This window comes from Terrapene carolina, unplaced genomic scaffold, assembly GCF_002925995.2.
Source record: "Terrapene carolina triunguis isolate 2854851 unplaced genomic scaffold, T_m_triunguis-2.0 Scaffold93, whole genome shotgun sequence".
Lineage (NCBI taxonomy): Eukaryota > Metazoa > Chordata > Testudines > Emydidae > Terrapene > Terrapene triunguis.
This window is the reverse complement of record NW_020664444.1, coordinates 1,521,631-1,543,231: the sequence shown is the minus strand read 5'-3', so window position 1 is coordinate 1,543,231 and position 21,601 is coordinate 1,521,631. Positions and strand designations below refer to the sequence as shown.

The following is a 21,601-nucleotide window of genomic DNA, read 5'->3' as shown; positions in this document are numbered from 1 at the left end:
CACTACACAACAGCTTCGACAGGAAGTGAAGAATCCCCTGTGAAACTGACACTGCAATGGGAGTTTTTTGTAGGTAGGATGTAATTACCCAAAGTGGAACACCGAGCCTAAGTCTTGTCCATGGGATCTTTAATTACTGGTGATGGTCAGGACATCAGTGCCACGTCTGCCACCCTGGGCCATTAGCTGAGCACTGCTGGCCAACAGGGAAGAGCATGAATCATCTATTCCACGTTTGGAACACCTGGGTTTTCCTGTCGACGGCCACGTCTGCCAACAGAGCTATGTCAGTCCGGGGCGTGAAGAGCTGTGATCCATGACTGTGCCATCAAGAGCCTGAGTGTACATGCCAGCAGAACGTTGCCTGTAGCAGTCTAGCTTGTTTTGCTGCAGTGTGTGTGTGTGTGGAGTGAGCTGTACTGTACACTCCTGACTAGCCGAGTAGCAGGTGGGTCACAGACTTTATTCAGATAATTGAGAGGTTGGATAATCTACAAGGCAGAAGCCATTCAGCAGCAGAGTGGCCTTCCCCATGGCTAAGTGCTCATCCTCTTCCACCTTGCAGTCCTGATGGGGGAAGGTCTCTTCTCTATTATCTGTGCACCATGCATTATCCAAATCCCTTCCTTGTCTCAAGCATTTAATTGCTGCAGAGGGCATGTATCTCATGCTGCGGGACAAGAAGTGGGGTTTTGGTTAAACGGGGAGTTAGCTGTACCGGCAAAACCCTGCTTTGCCAGTATAGCTGCCTCCACGCTAGGAGTGCTTTGTCTTGAGTACAGGGGCCTGCATTAGATGGCCTGGTACAGTCCCTTCCAGTCGTAAACGTCTATAAGTCTACAGTATACTGGTATTCTTCAACTGGCAAAGTGCTCCTAGTGCAAAGTATTGACCCAGACCCAGTGTTGTTCAGTTGATGACAGATAAAATCTTGGCCTGAGGTGGTGGCTCCTGGCCAAGCATAGAACGGATGTTATACAAAGCGACCCTTCTCAAGCCAGAAAATTCCTCAGCACCACATGCTATTTACAGTCTGTTGCTGCCAAAATATGCACCCGCCAAAGATTAATCTCCAAAGGTCCTGTCAGCCGAGATGGCCCCAGAAGCCTTCAGAATCAGGAGCCAGCACAGACTTAAACCCGACATTGGGGAACGACATATTTCCTAATAGCAGAACTCCAGGCCATGTAGGCATTGAATCCAGCGACACGTGCTCAGCAGACTGGCAATACACACCGGTGATGTGAATCTAACAGGGGCTATCCAACTGCTTAGGGCGTGAGAGTCCCAAAACGAAATCAGCCACAGCCAGTCACTAATTGATGTAGAAGCGATGTAGCACCCTTCCTCTGGCTCCTTATCCTGGGAGACTTACAAAATCACCCCGAGTCTCACGGGCTGAGACTGCTTCCCTAGTGGCAAAGACGTGGATTTTAAGAGAACTGACATTCTCATCTACTCCACAAATGAGTGATTGGTGACAAGGAGGAAGAGATGTTGGTGTTACACAGGATGGAGCTGTGTAAGCTAGTACAAAAATTGTCTTGGACTCTTTGAGCGCATGAAGGCTGGGGTGTATTGAACAGCTGTTTTCTGCCCCTTTTCTCTGCCTTTCTGGCATTTAGGAGTCTGCATGTATACAGTAACTAAAGCTTGAATTAACCCCCCCCACACATACCCATGCTTGTACAGCCATGCCAGCGTTTTCTGCCCTTCAAGTCGCGTCAGCAAGGACAGGTGTGATGCAGCTGCAGTGCTGATGGAGTGCAGTCTTCTAAAGTATGTAACATGTAATGGCTTATTCCCGAGCTGGCTCTCGCTTAGTTACAAAAGCAACTTCTAACTGGGGCAGGTGTGGCAGTTTTCTGATGGGAGTGACCCTGGCGGAACTCCTCTACCCCACCTTCAGACAACTGGATGCTTCCGTACTTTTAAATCAACCGAATAGCTTTTCCCGTCCTGGAACGTCAGTTCAAATGCAAAGTTTGTCTAGTGGGCACATTGCTAAAACCCTCAGCTTCCTGGGAGGGGTTGGGGCTACTCTGTCTAACTAGTTATTTTGGAAAGACGTAAAATGCTCTCCAACGCCCATTGTGTGGAGCATGCTGGTTCCCTGCCTAGAGAGGGGTGCGCAGTTCTGGCTGCAGCCCGGGTTCTTGCATAACGCTCAGGAAGCCAGGGTGTGGCACTGGTCTATCCGTGTGACACACAGGCCCCCAAACTCTTCACTGCTACCAAAAAGTGAAGCCCAATTGGTGACATATCTCAATGGCCACGACGGGCTGAGAACATACCAGCTTCACCCCATCCTGCTGCACACTGGCAATGCCAGGCTCACGGCTGCCGCTGGGTACATGCCCGGAGGTCATGCAGGATGGCCTGGTGAGAAGCCAAGCTGTGTATATGTACATCACGGCTCTCCAGGGGCCATTGTGCATATGGGGCCTGGCATCCTTCCTCCCTTTTGGACGTTAAACTTCGTCATGGAGCAGAGGGGGCACTGACTGAGGTCAGACTCTTGGTTTCATCCAACTAAATGGAGGCGAGGCTGGGAAAGGCCCAGCCTTAAGAGCATGGCAGATAGTGAGCCGGGGGGATGGTACCACCCTGGCTGCATAGGAAAGTGGGAAAGCCCTTGACATGTTTCATTTAGAATATCACCCCACAAAAGAAAAGCACGTTTCAGTTCCCGAGCTTTGTTCTAGCGCCAGTGGAGAAGCATTGTTCCAGGCAGAACCCCGGAGAGTCCGCTGTCCAAGGAGCCCTGCCTTTCTCGCTATAAATCACAGCACATTTACAGTGTTAATGAGGTGTAACTTCTGGGAAATGGTCACCTGACTGCAGCACACACCTTTGGCAAAGCCCCGGAAGGTGGGGGGGGATTTTTGTTTGGATTTGGCACAGAATTTAATCAGGAAGGTGGCAGAAGGTATGCAGGAGGGAGAGCTCAGTGGTTTGAGCATTGGCCTGCTAAACCCAGGGTTGTGAATTCAATCCTTGAGGGGGCCACTTAGGGATCTGGGGCAAAAATCTGTCTGGGGATTGGTCCTGCTTTGAGCAGGGGGTTGGACTAAATGACCTCCTAAGGTCCCTTCCAACCCTGATATTCTAGGATTCTATGCCTTGTGGGAGAAGGTGCCTCTTCAAATAACAAGACATGGTTATTTATAAAGAGGACCCAGGCAGCCAACCCTTTGCCCTCAGCACTTCATCCCTTCAAGGCAGAGCCTCTACCTTGCACAAGGTAAATCAATTCCACTATAGCAGCTTTGGGCTTGTCTACACGGTGGGGTAATGTACTCTGGGGATGTGATTTCTAAAGTGCGTTAATTGGTCCACGTAGACCCTGCTGGTGGTTAAAGCACTCCAGGGAATGTGCAGTACGCACCAGCAGGGACCACATGGACCAATTAATGTGCAACACAACGCGCTTTAGAAATTACAGCCGCATGGTGCACATTACACTAGCCCCCGTGTAGACAGGCCGGAAGAGTCACTCCCAGTTGCTGAGCAGTTCTGAGTTGGTCCCTTGTTACAAATGTAAAGGGCTGGTATAGAGCAGGCCAGGGAGAGCGAGGCGCAGCTCACTCGTTCGCAGCAATGACTTCAGACATCCAAGCAGAACAACACACACATCCATTAACTAAAAAAAAACCAGTTTATTCAAAAATATATCTTTCCCTGTTCGTCGTTTTCCAGCCTCTCTGCTGGTAAATAATTCGGTTAAAAAAGACGTCTTGTATTGCACATTTGGAAACATCTTTGTTCTCACTGTTAAAATGCCTGATTCATTTGACAACACAGTACTCTGAAAGCCCACGAAGCCACGCCGGCCCAGCACGCATCCATCCTAACACTCACACAGCCCACCCTACTCCGCTCCCAGGAGGCCAGGGCAGGAACCGGCTAGGAAGAGGGAGATTATGAGTCATGGCTGGGCGCCCACCCCTCCATACAGAATGCACTTGCCAGGCGTGTGCTCACCTGCAATAAACTGGGCACACCAGAGGGGACAATGAGCTGCAGCCTTCACTCTGGGGTCTCAATGGGAGTTTTGCTGGTGACTTCAAGGGGGGCAGAATTGGGCCCTGAATGTTCTCGTGTTCATGTGCTCAAGGCAGGGAAACTCCAGTGATTCGGGCTAACACATTCTGTGAGACCGGGCATGAGCAGTGACCGTTTTAGAACCACTGTTTGAAACCCAGCGACTGTTTTCATCTCAATTCAGTGGGTCAGATCTGCAGGTACAGTGCCCCCCGGCCAGGGCGGAACTAGTGGTAGGATCCAAGGAGCTCGTGCACAGGGGCTTGGCATGAGAGCGTGCAGCTCCACAGGGAACTCGCTGCATGCTAATGGACAAGGGGAGTTTGAGGGCCACACGCCTGGGGACGGGGTCAGTGTATCTTCTGCTCACTGTTCCCCGTTAAGGCTGGGTCTGGGTGCAGGAATTCCCAGGGGGCTCTGCTGCCACTGTGCCCTGGAGTGGGATTCCTCTTCCTTCCTGGCCCTTGAGATGCTCCCCAGAGCACAGCCCAGTTCTTCGGGCTGTGTGCGGGCTAAGGGTGTCTGCCAGCCAATGGGGCTGGCATTTGAATGGTATTTCCCAGCAGAAGGGCTCGGCCCAGGTGTCAAATGACTGTAGCCTGAAGAGGATTCAGGTGCTGGAACCCAAGGGTGCCAAGGGCACCTGCACTTGAAGTGGGATCCTTTGGGGCTAGTGTAGGAGTGGGTCTGACTGTTGTTTAAGGAGCGCACTGATTGCCGTGTCTGGTCATTAGCCTGCTCAAAATTAGACTTCAGGCATTTTAAAGGAAGGGTTGGGGCTGAGTCTGGCTCCCTTTTACTCAGGCTGAGTAGTGCCTTACTCCAGGAGGAGTTCGACTGGCTTTCAAGGTTCTCCTCCAGGCTATGGAATTTCTCTCTCGGGGGCGACTGGCAGAATCCTGCCGCTTGGGGTTTAGCCGAACCGGTTAGAATCTGACCCCACAGTGGCATTTTCCTTTCCCCTCACCACCATCCAGTACCTGCCTGGTTTTAACGCTTTCCCCAGAGCTTCCTCTCTGCCTGCCCCGAGCCAAGTAACACAAGCCGTCCCAAAGGCCTGGGGTGTTCCCACAGGTCAGGCCTGGAGCAGCTGCGGGGTTATGCTGGATATGCCCGCTTCTCCCGAGGTGTGATTCCTACCCAGATGAAATGGGGAGGGGTGTGTGGCTTGTCTCTTTGGCAAGGCCCATCACAGCTCAGTTCCACATCCTGCACAAACCAGCGCCAGCACCCTTTCATTGGAAAACACCAGGGACTCGGACCTGGCGTTACCAGCCACTGCTCTATGCTGGGGGGCTGAGTGCCAGAGCTCTAAACCCTACCCAACAGTCCCGCAGTGCTCCCCCCAGACACACACCTCTCGCTCCTGGACACCCGGATTACACGTTCATTGCCTAGTTTGGCCTCTGGATGAGGAGATAAATACTGTCAATGGCAGCTGCCCTCCAGAGTGTCGGGCAGTGGGTCTGTGAATGCAGCGTCTAGCTGCAAAGTGCTGTAGTTGGGCGGCGGAGTCCTGGGCACGTGATTTTCCTGGGGCAGTGGTAAGTGAAGGGCAGTGTTAAAGGTGGGCAGGTCCTCGTCGATGCACACGGGGTTGTCGTGGCCCTCGTTGGCTGGAGCGTTAACCTGAGCGGGTGCTGCTTTTCGGTCATGCCACCATTTCTTCGCCTTTTGCCAGCGGCGCCGCATGACGATGAAGAATGAGTCGATGAAGAAAACTTCGATGATCTCAATGACACAAACCACAGAGCAGCTCATCCAAAGGCCCAGCTGGCCCCCGAAGTTGGAAAGAAGAATGACAATCTGGAGGAGAAGAGAGTGCAAGGTTATGCCGGAACCAGCCAGGCATCCGCGGGGGCCAGGACAGCAGCAGCGAGCGAGGAGACGGCTCTGAATTAGAGCAATCAGCCTCTGGCACAAGGTGCCCAGGGGCTGGGTAACTAGACACAACCTGCCCAATACAGAGGAGTCTGGTCGCTAACGTGAAGGCAAAATGTAATGGGCACGTCGCTAAGCTTCCTGCCTGCTCCCCTCTCACTTACGCTTTAGAAATATCAACTAACACAGAAACAGAAAAGTCACTGACACTTGTCTCAGGGCAGTTCCTAGAGGAGAGGTGCCTACGTGACAGAGGACAAGGACTGAATGAGCCAAGGAACCTGAACTCCCCGCATGCCCCTGGAGATGGTAGCGACAGGACAGGACCGGGGCACACTGGAGGGCACTGTTTGGGGAGCTTGTCCTGCTGCTACCTGCCCTGGACCCATTCTGGCTCTCAACCGACGCTTGCAGACGTCAGAGCTTACGTTGTTGGCGGGATTCTCGGAAATGAATCTCTCGTTCAGGTCTTTGTAGAACACCACGAGGTTTGCGAGGTCCGTTCTGGGAAGGGAGAGAGAGAGCAGGCCCTGGCTTTAGTCAAACAATAGTGTGAGGCTCACTGAAGAGTGATTTAAAGAACCAGTTGGACGAGTAGGGCCAGGCCCGTCGAAGGGAGCGTTCTTTTCTATTGCCATTGTTAGGGTCGCGGCGATTGTATCTGAACTCAGGACACCGGCTGGAAATACACAGGGGGAAACTTACTTGTTCAGCATTTTGTTGATTTTCTGCCCTTTGTCCCAAGAGAGGACACGAAGCAGCCAGTCCTTGGAAAACAAGAAAACAACGTAACTGCCATGAGCGCAAGCCCAGGGAGCCCGGACGCGACAGCTCGTTTGGCCCGGGTTTCATTCTAAAACGCCATGACTGTGTGGTGGGGACCTCACGCGACCGCCGGGTGGGGGGGTCTCGCAGCCCCAGAGAGACTGAACCCCCAGGTTTCCAGGTTAGCTGGTGAGCTCCTTGGCTGGGTATGGGAGCCTCACGCATTGCAAGGGTTCAGATCCCCTGCTCAGGAGCACCAGGCCGATGCTCACAAATACCGAAGGAAGCCTCTCACTTCCAAAGCTGCACCTCTGGATTTTACCTAGTTCCTGTTGGAGCTGGGAAGCTTCCCCTCCCCCTTTTGTTGTGGGAGGCCGTTTGCCCTTGTAACTTCATCTCCCCTCACTGAGAAATCTGGGCTCATCCCTTCCTGTGGCGAGAGGGCAGCCCGCACCGAGACTGCAGCGAACCCCTGGAGGATGGGACACAGCAGCAGAAGCAGGGGAAAGCCCCAGCCTGACAATGATCCTGCGGGCCGAGGCACGAGGGAACCAAGCCAGCCTGGACGCAGCGCCGGCTACCCTCATTGTGGGTCTCGGCTGGCTGAGCAAGCGGAGCAGAACTGGGAGCTCACCTCAGAAACTGAAGATGGCCACTGGGCTAAGCTGGTGGTCAGCGTCCATTCCTTGAAGCTGCGGGAAAAGAGGCTGGTGTTAGCTGTAAGTCTGAATTCCTGCATGAGGAATGTTTCCTGCTGCCAGATAGGCCAGAAGTGACTCACCTGCAGGCTTCTTTGCAAATCTGCTGACAGCCCAGCTGCTCCTTCACAAACTTCTCATGCAGCTTGTAGTAGCAGTACACTGCAGAAAGAGAGCGCAGGGTAATTGGCTGGGGAAGCCAGAGTACGTCTGGGCTTGGGAGACCGGCATTCAGTTCCTGGCTCTGGGACAGACTCCCTCTGTGCCTTGGGCAAGTCCCCTCTCTTCTGAGGGTCTCATTTCCCCCGCTACAAAATGGGGATAAATACTTCCTCCCCGGGGCAGGGGCAGGCTCTTGCTATGAGTCTGCACAGAGTCTAGCACAGTGGCCACCAGCGGCTTTCCTTGTGGCCACAGCCTCCTTCACTGTGATTTGGGGGGGAGGGGAAAGCAGCGGCCCCTCCCTGTTGCTCCTGGAGGCACCGCCCTAGGGTTGGTTGCTGGGCCGCCAGCAGGGGGTTGGGCCCTGCCCCCCTCTGGAGACACCTGGGCAACGCTGGAGGAGCAGGCGGCTGGTGAGTTCCCCACCTTCCCAGGGGCGGTGGGGCTCAGGCGTTGGGCTCCAGCCCTGGGGGTGCGGGGCAGCAGGCTCCAGCCGTGGGGCTTTGGGCTCCAGCCCCGGGCCCCATCCCCCAGCCACAAAGCTTCATGCTCCAGGCCCCCGCTACCTCCCCTGGCCAACCACCCCCCGGACCCCCTTACTAGCTAGCAATAAATAAGTTACAATGGTTTGGACGTGTCTATGTGTATATTTGTTTGTTTTTCCTAACGCTAATTAAGTATTTTAGGAAAAAGTGTGAGAGCGGCCACCAGCAAGAGTTGGTGGCCACCAGCAAGAGTTGGTGGCCACCAGCAAGAGTTGGTGGCCGCGCTCTGACTGGCCACCAAAACATTTGTCCTGAGAACCCGTAGCACAACAGAGTGCTGGACTCAGGCGGGGCCTCCAAATGCTACCAGAGCCCAACCCAGTAGCGGTCCGAAGCGTGTAGCTGGGATTTCAGAGACATGGGAGCTCTTGCTAGCAGAGAGCTAATCTCCAGGCTGAGCAATAAAAGCCGGCAAGGGCGCCCGCGTTACGCCAAGGCAGATTCACCTTTCCTCCAGCCCGGCTGGGCTTGTGTGGGTGGAGATTTCAGTTGAGAATAGTGTGTGTGGTAATGATCTAATGCCAGGGGCTGAGCTGGGGCGTGTCTGTCAGGAGCACATTTGGTGGTTGTCACTAGGCGGTAAAGGAGGCTGTGTGGGGACTTGACTCATGCTGTGGAGAACTTACTCCAGTTGGGGTATTTCTTGTAGTTGCAGTACTCTGCGCCAGGAGGTAAGGGCTGGGCGTACTGGGCACAGCCACAGGTATCCACCATGGCCCTCTGGAAACAGGAATGCAGGCAAATCTGCAGGGAAATAAACCAAGAGTTGGGTTTCTATGAGTCAACAAATGCGCAAGGATGCCTGGGTTGCTTCTAGGTTCTGCCACTTACTGCTCTGTTCCAAATGGGTTGTCAGTTGGAACCAGCAGGAACGAACATTTTCAGCTGGAATTTCCAGTAGGTGGGGCCCCATGTTCAGTCCCTACCAACTGCAGTGCAGGGCTCTGTGCTTTAAGGCACTAATCCTACTGGAGGCCTGTGTGACCTCAGCTGGCATCACATCACAGGGGGCTGCATTTTCATACTCAATCAAAGAAAAATCAAGCCCAGGTGCCGGATTTGCAAAAAGTATCAATTAATAGAAGAGCAATGGGAATGATCATGGAGGAAACCAGGATGCCTGACGCTCTCAAGGCGGAGCCTAAGACAGGAGTCATGCAAAACTAGTGGAAACTTTCTTTGTAAGCGTTCTGCTGGTTGGACACAGATTAGATCGTATCAGTTATTCATGGAGTCTTATCTGACAGGGGTCACAATTTCTGGCTTCAAGGGTTACACTAAGCTGCAACATTTGTTTGGCAAATATTTTCCAGTCCAGCAGTGCCAGAGAATTTCATAACGAGCTAATGTTCCTGCCATATGACAAAATCCCCAAGGCAACTTCAAGCTTCAATCACTTTGAAACAAAACCCTGATTTTAAAAGTACTACGGTATTCTACAGCTGTGCTCCAAAGCATTTCACCTGAAGCAGAGCTTCTGCAGGGCTGGGGGCTAGCGCTGCAGAATACTGTGCCGTTTGTATACGGGGATCGCCCCAATGACTGAAAACCAGAGGAAGAGCTCGGTGCGGCTTGAAAGCGCGTCTCTCTCGCCAACAGAAGTTGGTCCAAGAGCAGATTTAAAAATGTTATTAAGATGCTGTTTAAACAAAAAGGGAACGGTACAGAGTTTAAGCACAGAAGTTTCTAGTTATCAGGGAATTATTACATCTCCCACCTTGTGTCTGAAAAAGCAAATGTAACAGCGCTTTACCTGGAGCGAGTAGCTCTTGTTGTAGAGGTTCGCTACTGGAATGTCCGTGCCAGTCTCGGTGCAGTCGCTGTACGGTTTGCTTAGCTTGTGAGACCGAGTCTGAAAACCAGAAAACCAATGTTGATTTGAGAGACCCCAGCAGAGCTGAAGGAAAGAGACCATTCAGTGCTGCTTATTGGACACCCTGGGTCACAGTCCTAAATGATAACAATGATGAGGCAGGACTGACGCTACTTCCGGGCTGTGCCTACACCGTATAGCTTATGTGAATTCGCCTGTAGGACATAGGTTGCTTTTATGTAGGAGATTATGTGGCTAGAATTGTTCTTAGATTCTTTCTTAATTACATTTGACGCCTCCATGCGATGCCTCCTGCCTCAAAGCCGGAATCTTTTCTGGGCGTTCACCTTTCCCCATTCTGTCTCCTGGGCCTGGAATAAAGGGCATCCTGATTGAGGGCTCAATCCTGACAGGTGCTGAGTGGCCTCAACCTCTCCTGAAGCCAGTGGAGCACTCAGCAGCTCGGAGGTTCAAGCCATTAGTGCACTTGGCTACCTCGCTTACCTCCTTCCAACCTCCCTGCTTCTGCCTCGCCTCTCCCACTCGCCCGCCAACAGTCCTGGTTCTATAGCATCCTAAAAGAATGCCTGGAGCTACAAGACGTGCACCAGATCTCAGGAATACTCATTCAAGCATCTGTACATCTATTCTCCCTGCCCGTACCGTGTCTGACTTGGCCACAGATCCTGCAAAGGGGCTCCATGTGGGTACAGGGTTCTGTGCTAGCAGATCTGACTGTAGGACCAGGGGCCCGGAGGGTAAATTCCTTGGGGCAGCACCTGTCTGTAAAGCACTATGCACAGCTATGGGGCTGCAGAAATTCCAGACCCTAGCAACCCTGGCTGCCGTCACTTGTGCAGTGCAGCTCAATTGCTTCCATCAAAGACTGAAATTACACCCGGAAGGGGCAAGGAAAGACACTGAGTCAGTCTGGTGAGAGCAAGAAGAGACTGGTTGCTTTTGAAAATCCATGTGAAATGGCTTTTAAGTGTCGCTCTTTCAGTTCCTGGAAGAGATCTAATGCTAGGAATCCTGCCTCGCAGGATCTGCTACTGGGTCCCTTTGCTTGTCTTGTACTTGGCTTGTGATAGCTGCTTTTGGTAGAATTTCTGCTGTGGCATGTGCTCCTTTTCTGTCACTCCTGCACTGAAATAACATTGCTCTGTGTGTGGACGAGGGGCTGGCAATATTACCCATGTCTGGTTTAGGACATTGTGGGCAATATATTTAGAGGGTGGAGGGTCTTGGTGCATCCACAGAAATGCATGTGCATCCATTATGTATCCAGAAACCCACATTTGCAAAATACTAAGTGCCCGTGTACAAGCCCATCTGTGCACACACACACAGCCGTGTAGTGGCCTGGGCATTTCAGGGTGTGTGCACACTGGGCTCTCCTTTGCACAACCAGATGCATGTGCAGGATTGATCAGGGTGCCCTGAGAAGACAGTGTTGTGGGGGTTGCATGTGAAGCAGCCGTCTGTGACAATCACAGATCGCTCTCTATAAAGGCTCCCAGGAAATGTCAGGCTTAGATTCTTCCTCCTCCTGAGAGGCACTACTGATATGGCACCAAGATGTAGTTTTTGATTCTGAGATGAAGAAACTGGAAGCGGGATTCTACCTTCTCTGATACATCCGGATGCAAGCAGACTGTCTGTAAGCTCTTAAACCCAACTCCAAGGAAATGTATTGAATCTTATTTATGTGTATTGCAAAAACTACCATATTTCAGGGTACTCCAAGTCTAACCACCTACACATTCAGAATATTTGCAATGGCTTCCTGCTAAACAATGTATTGATTATGAGAGGGCACTTCTTCCATGTCAGAGTTTGTGTGTCAATCTTTTCTGTTTGAGTGACTATCTTATTCACTGGGCACCAAGTCTTGTCCTGTGACCACCTGATACCAGAAATCTACTGCCCCAAGACACAGCTCTGGGACTTTAAGGCAGTGTATGACATAGTTGAGGAATGCCAAGGCAAACCATGTTTTTCAATATCTAGAGTTGTTCCAGTAGAGTTTCCGCTAATGTGATATGTGGAGTTGTTCTTATTCTGTAGGCAGCAGAACAAGGACATGGGGGTTAGGCAGGACTGGGAGGTATTTTAGGTCTCTAGAGATCTAACCCTCTGCTGCTGATTACTCATGCCTGCTTTTATAGAAACCTACAAGCCTCTTTGGGAAAGTCCCATATTTTTCAGAGTAGCAGCCGTGTTAGTCTGTATCCGCAAAAAGAACAGGAGTACTTGTGGCACCTTAGAGACTAACAAATTTATTAGAGCATAAGCTTTCGTGGGCTGCAGCCCACTTCTTCACGAAAGCTTATGCTCTAATAAATTTGTTAGTCTCTAAGGTGCCACAAGTACTCCTGTTCTTTTCCCCATATTTTTAGACACTATAAAGTCACTTGTCCCTAATGTTTATCCAGACACCTGGAAGATAGCCATCTATACGCACATTTGAACCTGTCAGACTTTATCCTACTGTCCTTTCTAATGCATGGACTATCAGGGCATGGCATGGCACACCCAGCCACTCCAAATAAACAGCTTAGCTGAGTGTTTATGGTACAGTGAACAGCAGAGAAAAGGAAAGCCCAAATGATCACTTAACTGATCCTTGAGATTAATGGGGAAGTTTGTATCTTCTGATGGCACATCTTTAGCTTCTCTGCAACAGGCATAGGCCCCTTAGGACACTATCACCTGCTCTACACTGAACTACTCTGGGAAACTCCCAGCACCTTATTTCAGCCTCCACCCTACTCCCAGTGATAGCAATGGTGGGAGAATTCCCTAGGCAGGTGAGTGCAGACACGGCCATCTGGAAGGGTCTCTTCACAGCCAGCCCAGGAGGGCAGTAAGCACAGAACCCATCTATCCAATCAGAACAGCCAGATGTCAGAGTTGTTCTTTAGCTCGTCTGCTCTGGCAGCCAAACCACATCAGAACCTGATTTGACCACAACCATGTCTGTACCGTGCTACAGCACATGAGTTAAACCAGGGGTTTGATGGTGTGGATCGTGCCTCAAACGTTGTAGAAAACATCAAAATCGTCAAGAAATCCATGGGATAAAGCCAGGGTCGCCCATAGATGTGGGATGCTCACAGGCCTGCATTTCCAACAGCTCTCACCCCTGAGCAATAAAATGTGGTTCCGAAGAGTGCTCTAGCAATTACAGTGGCTCTCTCTCTGGCCTCATGCTTTCTAATGCACTTGAGAGAGCCAGGCCTGGGGCATAAATGTACCCTCCCAGCTCTCTGCTAGCATTCCAGGAGGCTGTGAGGCAGCAGCGGGATCTATTTAACACAGTGAATACAGTGTTTGTAAGCGCTATTGTGAGCCTGAGGAGAAAGATCTCTGCCACTCACAAAGTGCATCCCAATGGAGGTGGCCATTGCAGTCTCAATCTCAGTCCCGATATCTTCAATAAAGGGATATTCATGCTGGTCGTGGACAATGATTTTGGCCCCGGTCGAGGTCACCAGGAAGGGATTGTAATCTGCTTCCTCTATGTAAAGAACAACGTGCAATCCTGCAGAACAAAGAAATAGCATTAACGGGGTTAAAAAAGCTAGAGCCCTACCTCAGGGAGAGTCGCCCAGTCTATGGTTGCTGTACAATCTTCTAACTGTCATCATCTGTTTGGACTAAACATTTGGCTTCAAGTGGAACTGTCAGGATATCATTTGGGTGCATCAATGCCTGTCCAAGCACTCCTGCAGCTAATCTTTAGCATCCAGCACAACTAATAATAAATAGCTGTGATAACTTAGAATGTTACTGAAAACCTATTAAAAAACAAGTTACTTAACTGGGGAGGATTGGAATAATTTCAGGTGGAAAAACTCTAGTGATGCAACAACATTTGATTCATGTGATTTGGCAACAGATTGGGGAAATGTTCATTTGAACCAACACAATCAGATAACATGTCTAATGCCGACGTGTCAGTCAACCCCCTTAGGATGCAGTTCCCTGAACAATCTGCTTTCTAGTGTCTCTACTAACTTGGTTCCCTTACCATACTCGCTGCCTCCTGTAGAGGTGGTCAGGACTTTTCCGTTTTCTCCACTATTGAAGGTGTAGCAGTTGCCATACAGTGGATGATGGAAAGGGGTGAAGTTTCTAAAAGAGAGCAAACATTTTTTTCATCCTAGGCTCTGATCTAACTGCCTGTGGCAATGTAAATTACTCACTGGATCTCCCATCAGCCTGATCGGAGAGATAGCAAGCGGGTTTAACAGGTGTTAAGAGTCCTAAATTAGACTGTTTGTTACTTAAGTGATGAGGCTCAATGTACATATTCATGCCATATCGATACATAAAACAGCCAACAAACATGTTACAGTCCCAGGAAGAGAAGTATGTATTAGGGTATTCAGTCACTACCTTCAGAGTGGGGGCAGCCGTGTCAGTCTGTATCTGCGAAAACAACGAGGAGTCCTTGGGGCACCTTAGAGACTAACACATTTATTTGGACATAAGCTTTCATGGGCTAGAACGGATGCATGGAGTGGAAAATACAGTAGGAAGATATATATACACAGAGAACATGAAAAAATGGGTGTTGCCACACTAACTCTAACGAGAGTAATCAGTTAAGGTGGGCTATTACCAGCAGGAGAAATTAATTGATTTGTCTCGTTAGTTGGTATGGCGACCCCCATCTTTTCATGTTCTCTGTATATATATCTTCCTACTGTATTTTCCACTCCATGCATCTGATGAAGTGGGTTCTAGCCCACGAAAGCTTATGCCCAAATAAATATGTTAGTCTCTAAGGTGCCACAAGGACTCCTTGTTCTTTTTGCAGTCACTAAATGAAATTCTGGTCCAGAATTTCTCCCTAAGAGCACACTAAATTGAACCAATACAACCACATTAAATGGTACTGTCTGGCTACATTAATATATTTAAGCAATCTTCACCTATGTTCCAGACTTCACCTTGTTAAATCTGAAATAATCTTCAGATCTAATTAATATTTATCCCCTGTGCTGTTTTCTTTATGCATATTTTTTCAAGATTGGAAAACAGGTCTCTTTCACTTTGCTTTATATCTGGTTTCCAGACGCACTCATTTCCAGGCTCTTGTGCACTAGCACAATGCTGCAAATGTTGCAGGGAAATGACTGCTAAAAATGTTTCCAGTTAAATAATTAAGAAAGAGTTATAAGAACATTTTTGGATCGAATCTGCATCCTAGGGAAACTCCAAACTCCTTCTGAAATCAACAGTTCCGAGGGGACAAGGAACACAGAAAGGAGCACTGCTATTGGACTTTGGACTTGTAAAAGTGTATTTTTACAAAATCTTAGCCCTAGGTCCCAATTCTACTAACAGTGTCTGTTTCAGAACCGATGCCAAACAATCTGTGCTCCAACGACTCTTATGTTGGACGGGGGGTTCAGGGTGCAGATATGATCCCTGATTGTGCAATGGAAGACTCAGCAGTGTGTTGGCTTTTGAAGTCCATTGGTGTTTGAAATTCATTGTAACAGTCTCTCTTTGTGCTCCATATGACCCTCCTCCTTCATTCAACCCACCTTCAAATGCACTTTTACTGCTAAACTGGTCAGCGATAATTCGTCAGAGCAAGACGTGTGTAACACAATGTTACAATTTACACATCTGTCTTCACCATTCTGAGCCTGGCGATCGGCTGATGGTCAGTCTGAACTGTGTAGTCTGCCTAATCTAGATAGTAAGCAAGGGACAGTGGCTTCCTCTATGCTCTGTACATTCCTGAACACACTGATTTGCACTCTGTAAATAACAAACATTTAATTCCTAATTGTTTGGCATTTATTTTAAGAAGTGAGAAGTTAGGCTGGTGAGTAGTTTTTGTGCACTGACCTTGTGTCACAAGATATGCCATCGAAGAAACACGTCAGCAGAAGATCCTCAGCGGAGTAGCCCATGTTCACTTTCGTCTCCAGGGGTATTTGTGCCATGATGTTCATATAATGCAGCTTGTACCATTCTTGAATAGCATTTACCCCAGAGCTGAATGTGTAAACTGCACAGTCACTGCTGTTGTTTGGGTCACACTAATAATAATAAAGGAGGAAAATGAGTTTCAGGTGAGGAAGACGTGGTGTAATTTTCCACTGAAGGGTTTGCAATATGATTTCTACTGAACAATGCTACTCAAGCAGGAAGTTTCTAGTTGCAGGAGAAAAAAAAAAAAGGAAGACAAATAAGGTATGATGGGATACATAAACCAAGGAAGAAAACGGATCCTCTTCCAAAGGTCCTTGGTAGACCTCGTGTTGAGAACTGTGTGCATTCTGAAGGCAGATCAGTCTGGAAAAGGTACAGAAGCAGCAAAGTGGCTCATTTGGGACCAGTGACCTTTCCTGTGAGCATGGACATCAGGAACGGAATGTGTATAACCTTAAAGAAGCATGGCTGGTGGGGGCTCATCATGCGGGATCTAAGAAATGACCTCTCCAGTGTCATGGTTGGCAATAAAGAGGAAGCGGTTTAGGCTGGATTTCAAAAAGGACTTTTTCTTCCAGAGGGTTGTGGGTATGTGGAATAATCTGCGGGAAGCAGTGGATGGACATGTTTAAGGAACCGGTGGATGACTGTTACCTGCTGAAAATTGCACCCCATGTCAGGGGTCTGGATTTGGAAGATCTACAGTACATGGGTCTCTCCATCCTTGAAGGTTCTTTGTATCTATTCCTCACTAAAGCCTCAATTAACTCTTGAAAGTTTATAATTTCCCTCCAGTGCTACACTTGTCATCCCCTCAAACAGCGGTGCCTGCCCTAGCACATCCACTCCCTCTGCCAACACCGCGTCCAGTCACCACGTGGGGATGGAACTCACCAACTGAAAGCCCACGACATCTTGTGGATCTCCAGTATTCACCATGCTGGAACCTTGGTGAAAGACACTGGTCTCAATTTTCCGCTTATTGCCACTTGGAATCTCAGTCACAGTCTTCTTAGAGAGGTCTTCGAACTTTACCAGAGGGATTATTTCAAGAAATTTGCTCCCTGTAGCGTTCCAGTCATCTGCATCCCGACGTACCTTGGATTTGCCCTCTGAAAATCCGTATAAAGTCTCCAAAGCATTTTTTGTCTCTTTGTCCAGTTCAGACAAGTGCTCTTTCATTGCACTATACCTACATTGGAGAGAAGGTAATAGGAAATAACAGGCCATATTCTCCCCGTGTCACCCTGCTGGACTACTCCATGCAGTCCTATCCTGTCCTATGCATTGTACAATGAATAGCTTATTATAGGGGACAGCCAGCTCTTCCTCATTCTCCTCCCTAGACTGACTTAGTACTGATGCTTCACTTCATATACTGTCTGGAACTTTTATTCACACAATTAATTGGAATTGGCTTGGGTAAAAGCTAGATCCTAGAGATTGCCCATTGACTGAAGGACTATGGACAACAGGCCATTATAAACAACAACAGACTGAACTGTGAAGAGGTCGCTGTAAGGCCTGAGCTTCTTTAATATCTTAATTAATGAGCTGGAGAGGCTAGAGAAGGCAGTGACCGATAGTAATACGCTGGGGGATGGCACTAAACGAAGAGGAATGGCCAAAACTAGAGCGAGAAGAAAGATGGACAGGAAATGGAAAAGATTTATCCTGGGGTCAATGCAGCTGGGACAATACAATCTGAAGTGCAGCTCCCCCGTAGGCAGGAGAGGCCAGAGAGCAGGAATGGCAGAGAGAGATTGGGATAGGGAGAGGGACAGCAGAGTATACAGTTTGGCAGGAAAAAGAACCCAATGCGATTTTGGACGGCATATGCCAAGGCGTCCCATCCAAGAGAGAGGAGATGGCAAACTCTCCGCCCCCCGCTGGAGAGAGTGTGCCTGGAATATTAGTTAGGCCTGAGCTCTCCATTACTGGAAGGATCAGGGGGCTGACTTGTGCAGAAAGATAAAACGAGCTAAATGCATCTAGCTTGGCTCAGCACTGGAAAGTCAAATATGGCTACAAATGTCTGAGGAGTGTACACAGCCAGGGAGTAGAGGTGCAGCATCTGAGGGTGCTGCGGGAAGAGGGCAGAGCTAACAGGAAGGAGATGGAATTAGAGCAGTGGTGTCAGAGCAGCAGGATAAGCTTCCTGAGGGGCTCAGTGCTGGAAAGAGTTTTATGGGGAAATTATTTAACGAATGTCTGAGAAACACTTTCCTTGTGCCCTCTGAAAACACGCTCACCCTGGCTGTAATGGTGTGACTGCCATTTCTACAGCAATTAGCCACCCCCTCATGGCTTACTTGTAAGGGTTGATGTTGCAGATGGTGACTGCGGGGAAGGGCAGCTTCTGGAACTGCACGGTGACTGAGACAGAGGCCGTGTAATAGAACATGACGAGCTCAGCACACTGCCACAGGATCAGCCCCACGGCGCTCAAGGTGAGTAGGATCCAGATGAACCTGCGCAAGCGTCCCTTTGATACCACGATACGCCGGCAGCCATGCGTATTGGTGTTCATGCAGTACCAATGCATCAGCTCACTGACTGTTGGAGCCTGGGGGCCAGTCACTGGCAAAGTCTTCTTGATCTTGGCTTTGATCGTCTTCCCAGGAGCCATGTTTAACTCTACACATGGAGGGAGACAAAATATTTTAAAGAAACAAAATGGATGAGGTAATATCTTTTATTGTACCAGCAATGGGTGAGAGAGACAAGCTTTTGTGATCAACGGCTCCATGTCTAGTTGGCAGCCGGTATCAAGCGGAGTGCCCCAAGGGTCGGTCCTGGGGCCGGTTTTGTTCAACATCTTTATTAATGATCTGGATGATGGGATGGATTGCACCCTCAGCAAGTTCACAGATGACACTAAGCTGGGGGGAGAGATAGATCTGCTGGAGAGTAGGGATAGGGTCCAGAGTGACTTAGACAAATTGGAGGAGTGGGCTAAAAGAAATCTGATGAGGTTCAAAAAGGACAAGTGCAGAGTCCTGCACTTAGGAAGGAAGAATCCCATGCACCGCTACAGGCTGGGGACCGACTGGCTAAGCAGCAGTTCTGCAGAAAAGGACCTAGGGATTACAGTGGACGAGAAGCTGGATATGAGTCAACAGTGTGCCCTTGTTGCCAAGAAGGCTAATGGTATATTGGGCTGCATTAGTAGGAGCATTGCCAGCAGATCTAGGGAAGTGATTATTCCCCTCTATTTGGCACTGGTGAGGCCGCATCTGGAGTATTGTGTCCAGTTTTGGGCCCCACCCTACAGAAGGGATGTGGACAAATTGGAGAGAGTTCAGCGGAGGGCAACGAAAATGATTAGGGGGCTGGGGCACATGACTTACGAGGAGAGGCTGAGGGAACTGGGATTGTTTAGTCTGCAGAAGAGTAGAATTAGGGGGGATTTGATAGCAGCCTTCAACTACCTGAAGGGGGGTTCCAAAGAGGATGGAGCTCAGCTGTTCTCAGTGGTACCAGATGACAGAACAAGGAGCAATGGTCTCAAGTTGCAGTGGGGGAGGTCTAGGTTGGATATTAGGAAACACTATGTCACTAGGAGGGTGGTGAAGCACTGGAAGGGGTTACCTAGGGAGGCGGTGGAATCTCCTTCCTTAGAGGTTTTTAAGGTCAGGCTTGACAAAGCCCTGGCTGGGATGATTTAGTTGGTGTTGGTCCTGCTTGGAGCAGGGGATTGGCCTAGATGACCTCCTGAGGTCTCTTCCAACCCTAATCTTCTATGATTTTGCATTACAGAGCTCTTCTTCGGGTCTGGGAATAGGGTTGCCAACTCTGACTGAAGTTATTCTGGGAGATCCCCCTCCCCCCCATGACGTAATGTCATTTTCTTAAAATATCCTATTAAAATCTCCTGGATTGCTTTCAGTAGTCACCAGGAGATCAATGCCGATTCCGGGAGACTCCAGGCCAATCCTGGAGGGTTGGCAACCCTATCTGGGAAAGGTATTCAGTATTTTAAAACAATATGGAACCGAGTGAGTACAAGGCCACTTCCCTAAGCAGAGAGCGGTCTCTGGAGGGCATTCACAAATCTAGCAGAGGCAAATGCAAGCTCAGTTATCTCTGGTATTTCTTGCTTGCTCCCTTTGCTAATTATCCAGGTGATCTGTGTTAAGCCAGGGCTCGTCCTGCACCAAATTCACTGCGGGCCCAATCCTGCAAATACTGTTGATCTCACCGCCAGGGTTTACTGACATGAGTAAAGTTACTCTTACGCAGAAGTGTTTGCAGGATTGGGCCCTAAGTGAGAATTACAGGCACTTCCAGGGTGATAGACACCAAACAGCATCATGATATCCACATAGCAGCTCACTGACAGAGCTGCCAGGCTGGGAAGCACAGTCCTCTGATTACAATAGAAACTGGTGCAGTTACAGAGATGGGAACCCAGAATTACTGGTACTAGCCTGTTTTTGTGTACCAGGGAACCTGAGCATCTAGAAAGTGTCCTGGTGCAGTGCCAGCTGCTAAGCGCATCACTGATCATTTTGCTAAATATTTCCCAACTAGGAAGCGTCACTGTAAAATATATTTGTGCAAAAAATAGCAAAACACTTTCACACAAATGACACGTTCTACAATCTGTTCTTATTGCAGATTTGCCCAAGTCTCTTGAATTCATAAATCTTTTAAAGGAAAATCACACGATTTAAAACCAGACCTAAATACATGCACGGGTGCAAATCTCCAGTAATGTACAAAATGTTAGAAAAATGAAGTTTACTCAGGAAATAGGAAACCATCATTTTGTACATACGGACACGGGAGCCAATTGCAAAAGATTTAATCAAGTGAGCAACTTTACTGGTGCAGTCAGTCCCATTTAAGTTAATGGGGCTACTCAGACGAGTAAAGTTACTCTGGTGCATGAGTTTTCCCAGGATCAGGGCCATGATTTGTGGCAAAGGAAGGGTCCCTCCGCATCTGAAAGCCAGAGCCAGGCAGGAGCCTTTCCCGTGTGGTTTAAGTTATTCATTATTACAAGTGTTTGCTGATTTTAAGGAGAAAGATCTACTTATTTTCTACCCAGATATTTCTAGGAAGTGGAACTGAAGCAGCTGTGGAAGGCACCAGCCTCACCTCTCTGCTAATCGGGGCTCTCCTTTGTCACCCCCTGCCTGAGGCTCACCTTGGGCAGAACTGGGGTGGGCCAGACCTGCCGGGTTTATCCTGCACTCCCCCGGCCCTGGGTTTTGCCTATACAAGTTGGGAAGGATCAAGGCTCCTGCTGGGAAGCAGCAGTAAATGGGCGCCCCCCCCCCTCATCGGTCCTGGGACCCTTGGCTCTGGGAGAGAACGACAGGGTGGAAAGCTCTGCCCTGCCCCGGAGCCGGGTTCCGCCAGCTCCCCAGCCAGGCGCGCTCGGCCCCGCCAGCGGCTCGGGCAGGCGCTGGGTAGCCGCAGAGACAGGATCGCCTTTGAAACGCTCCGGTGTTTCCCGGTGTCTCCAGGCCGGGGAGGGCAGCTGAGGACACGAGACCCGCTCTGCCCGGGGGAGGCTCTGGCTGCCCGGACACAGGAGGGGGCATCGCAGCGCCTGGCGCAGGCTGCCCGGCTCATCCCAGCGCAGAGACGGGCAGGAGCCGCATGGGAGCCACGGGGCGGAGATGCCGGTGGACCCTGAGCGCCCAAGGACTGGTAGGTGCGCGCTCCCCGGGCCCCGCTCTGCTCCGGGGCCCCCCGGGTCCCTCCCCCCCAGAGCCCCCCGGGTCCCC

The 21,601-nt window shown here is 49.8% G+C and overlaps 1 protein-coding gene across 1 annotated transcript; it reads right to left on the bottom strand.

The window, feature by feature from the left end:
- Positions 1 to 3,639: 3,639 nt before the first annotated feature.
- On the bottom strand, positions 3,640 to 18,492 carry SCNN1G (sodium channel epithelial 1 gamma subunit). The gene is made up of 12 exons (XM_024217846.3): positions 18,176 to 18,492; positions 16,758 to 17,055; positions 15,777 to 15,970; positions 13,942 to 14,045; positions 13,289 to 13,452; positions 9,849 to 9,947; positions 8,722 to 8,839; positions 7,472 to 7,550; positions 7,325 to 7,382; positions 6,631 to 6,692; positions 6,354 to 6,429; positions 3,640 to 5,850 (listed from the first exon to the last, which is right to left on the bottom strand). The coding sequence occupies exons 1-12, from the start codon at positions 18,490 to 18,492 to the stop codon at positions 5,473 to 5,475; spliced, it is 1,947 nt and encodes a 648-aa protein (XP_024073614.1). The 3' UTR covers positions 3,640 to 5,472.
- Between the last annotated feature and the right edge of the window lie 3,109 nt (positions 18,493 to 21,601).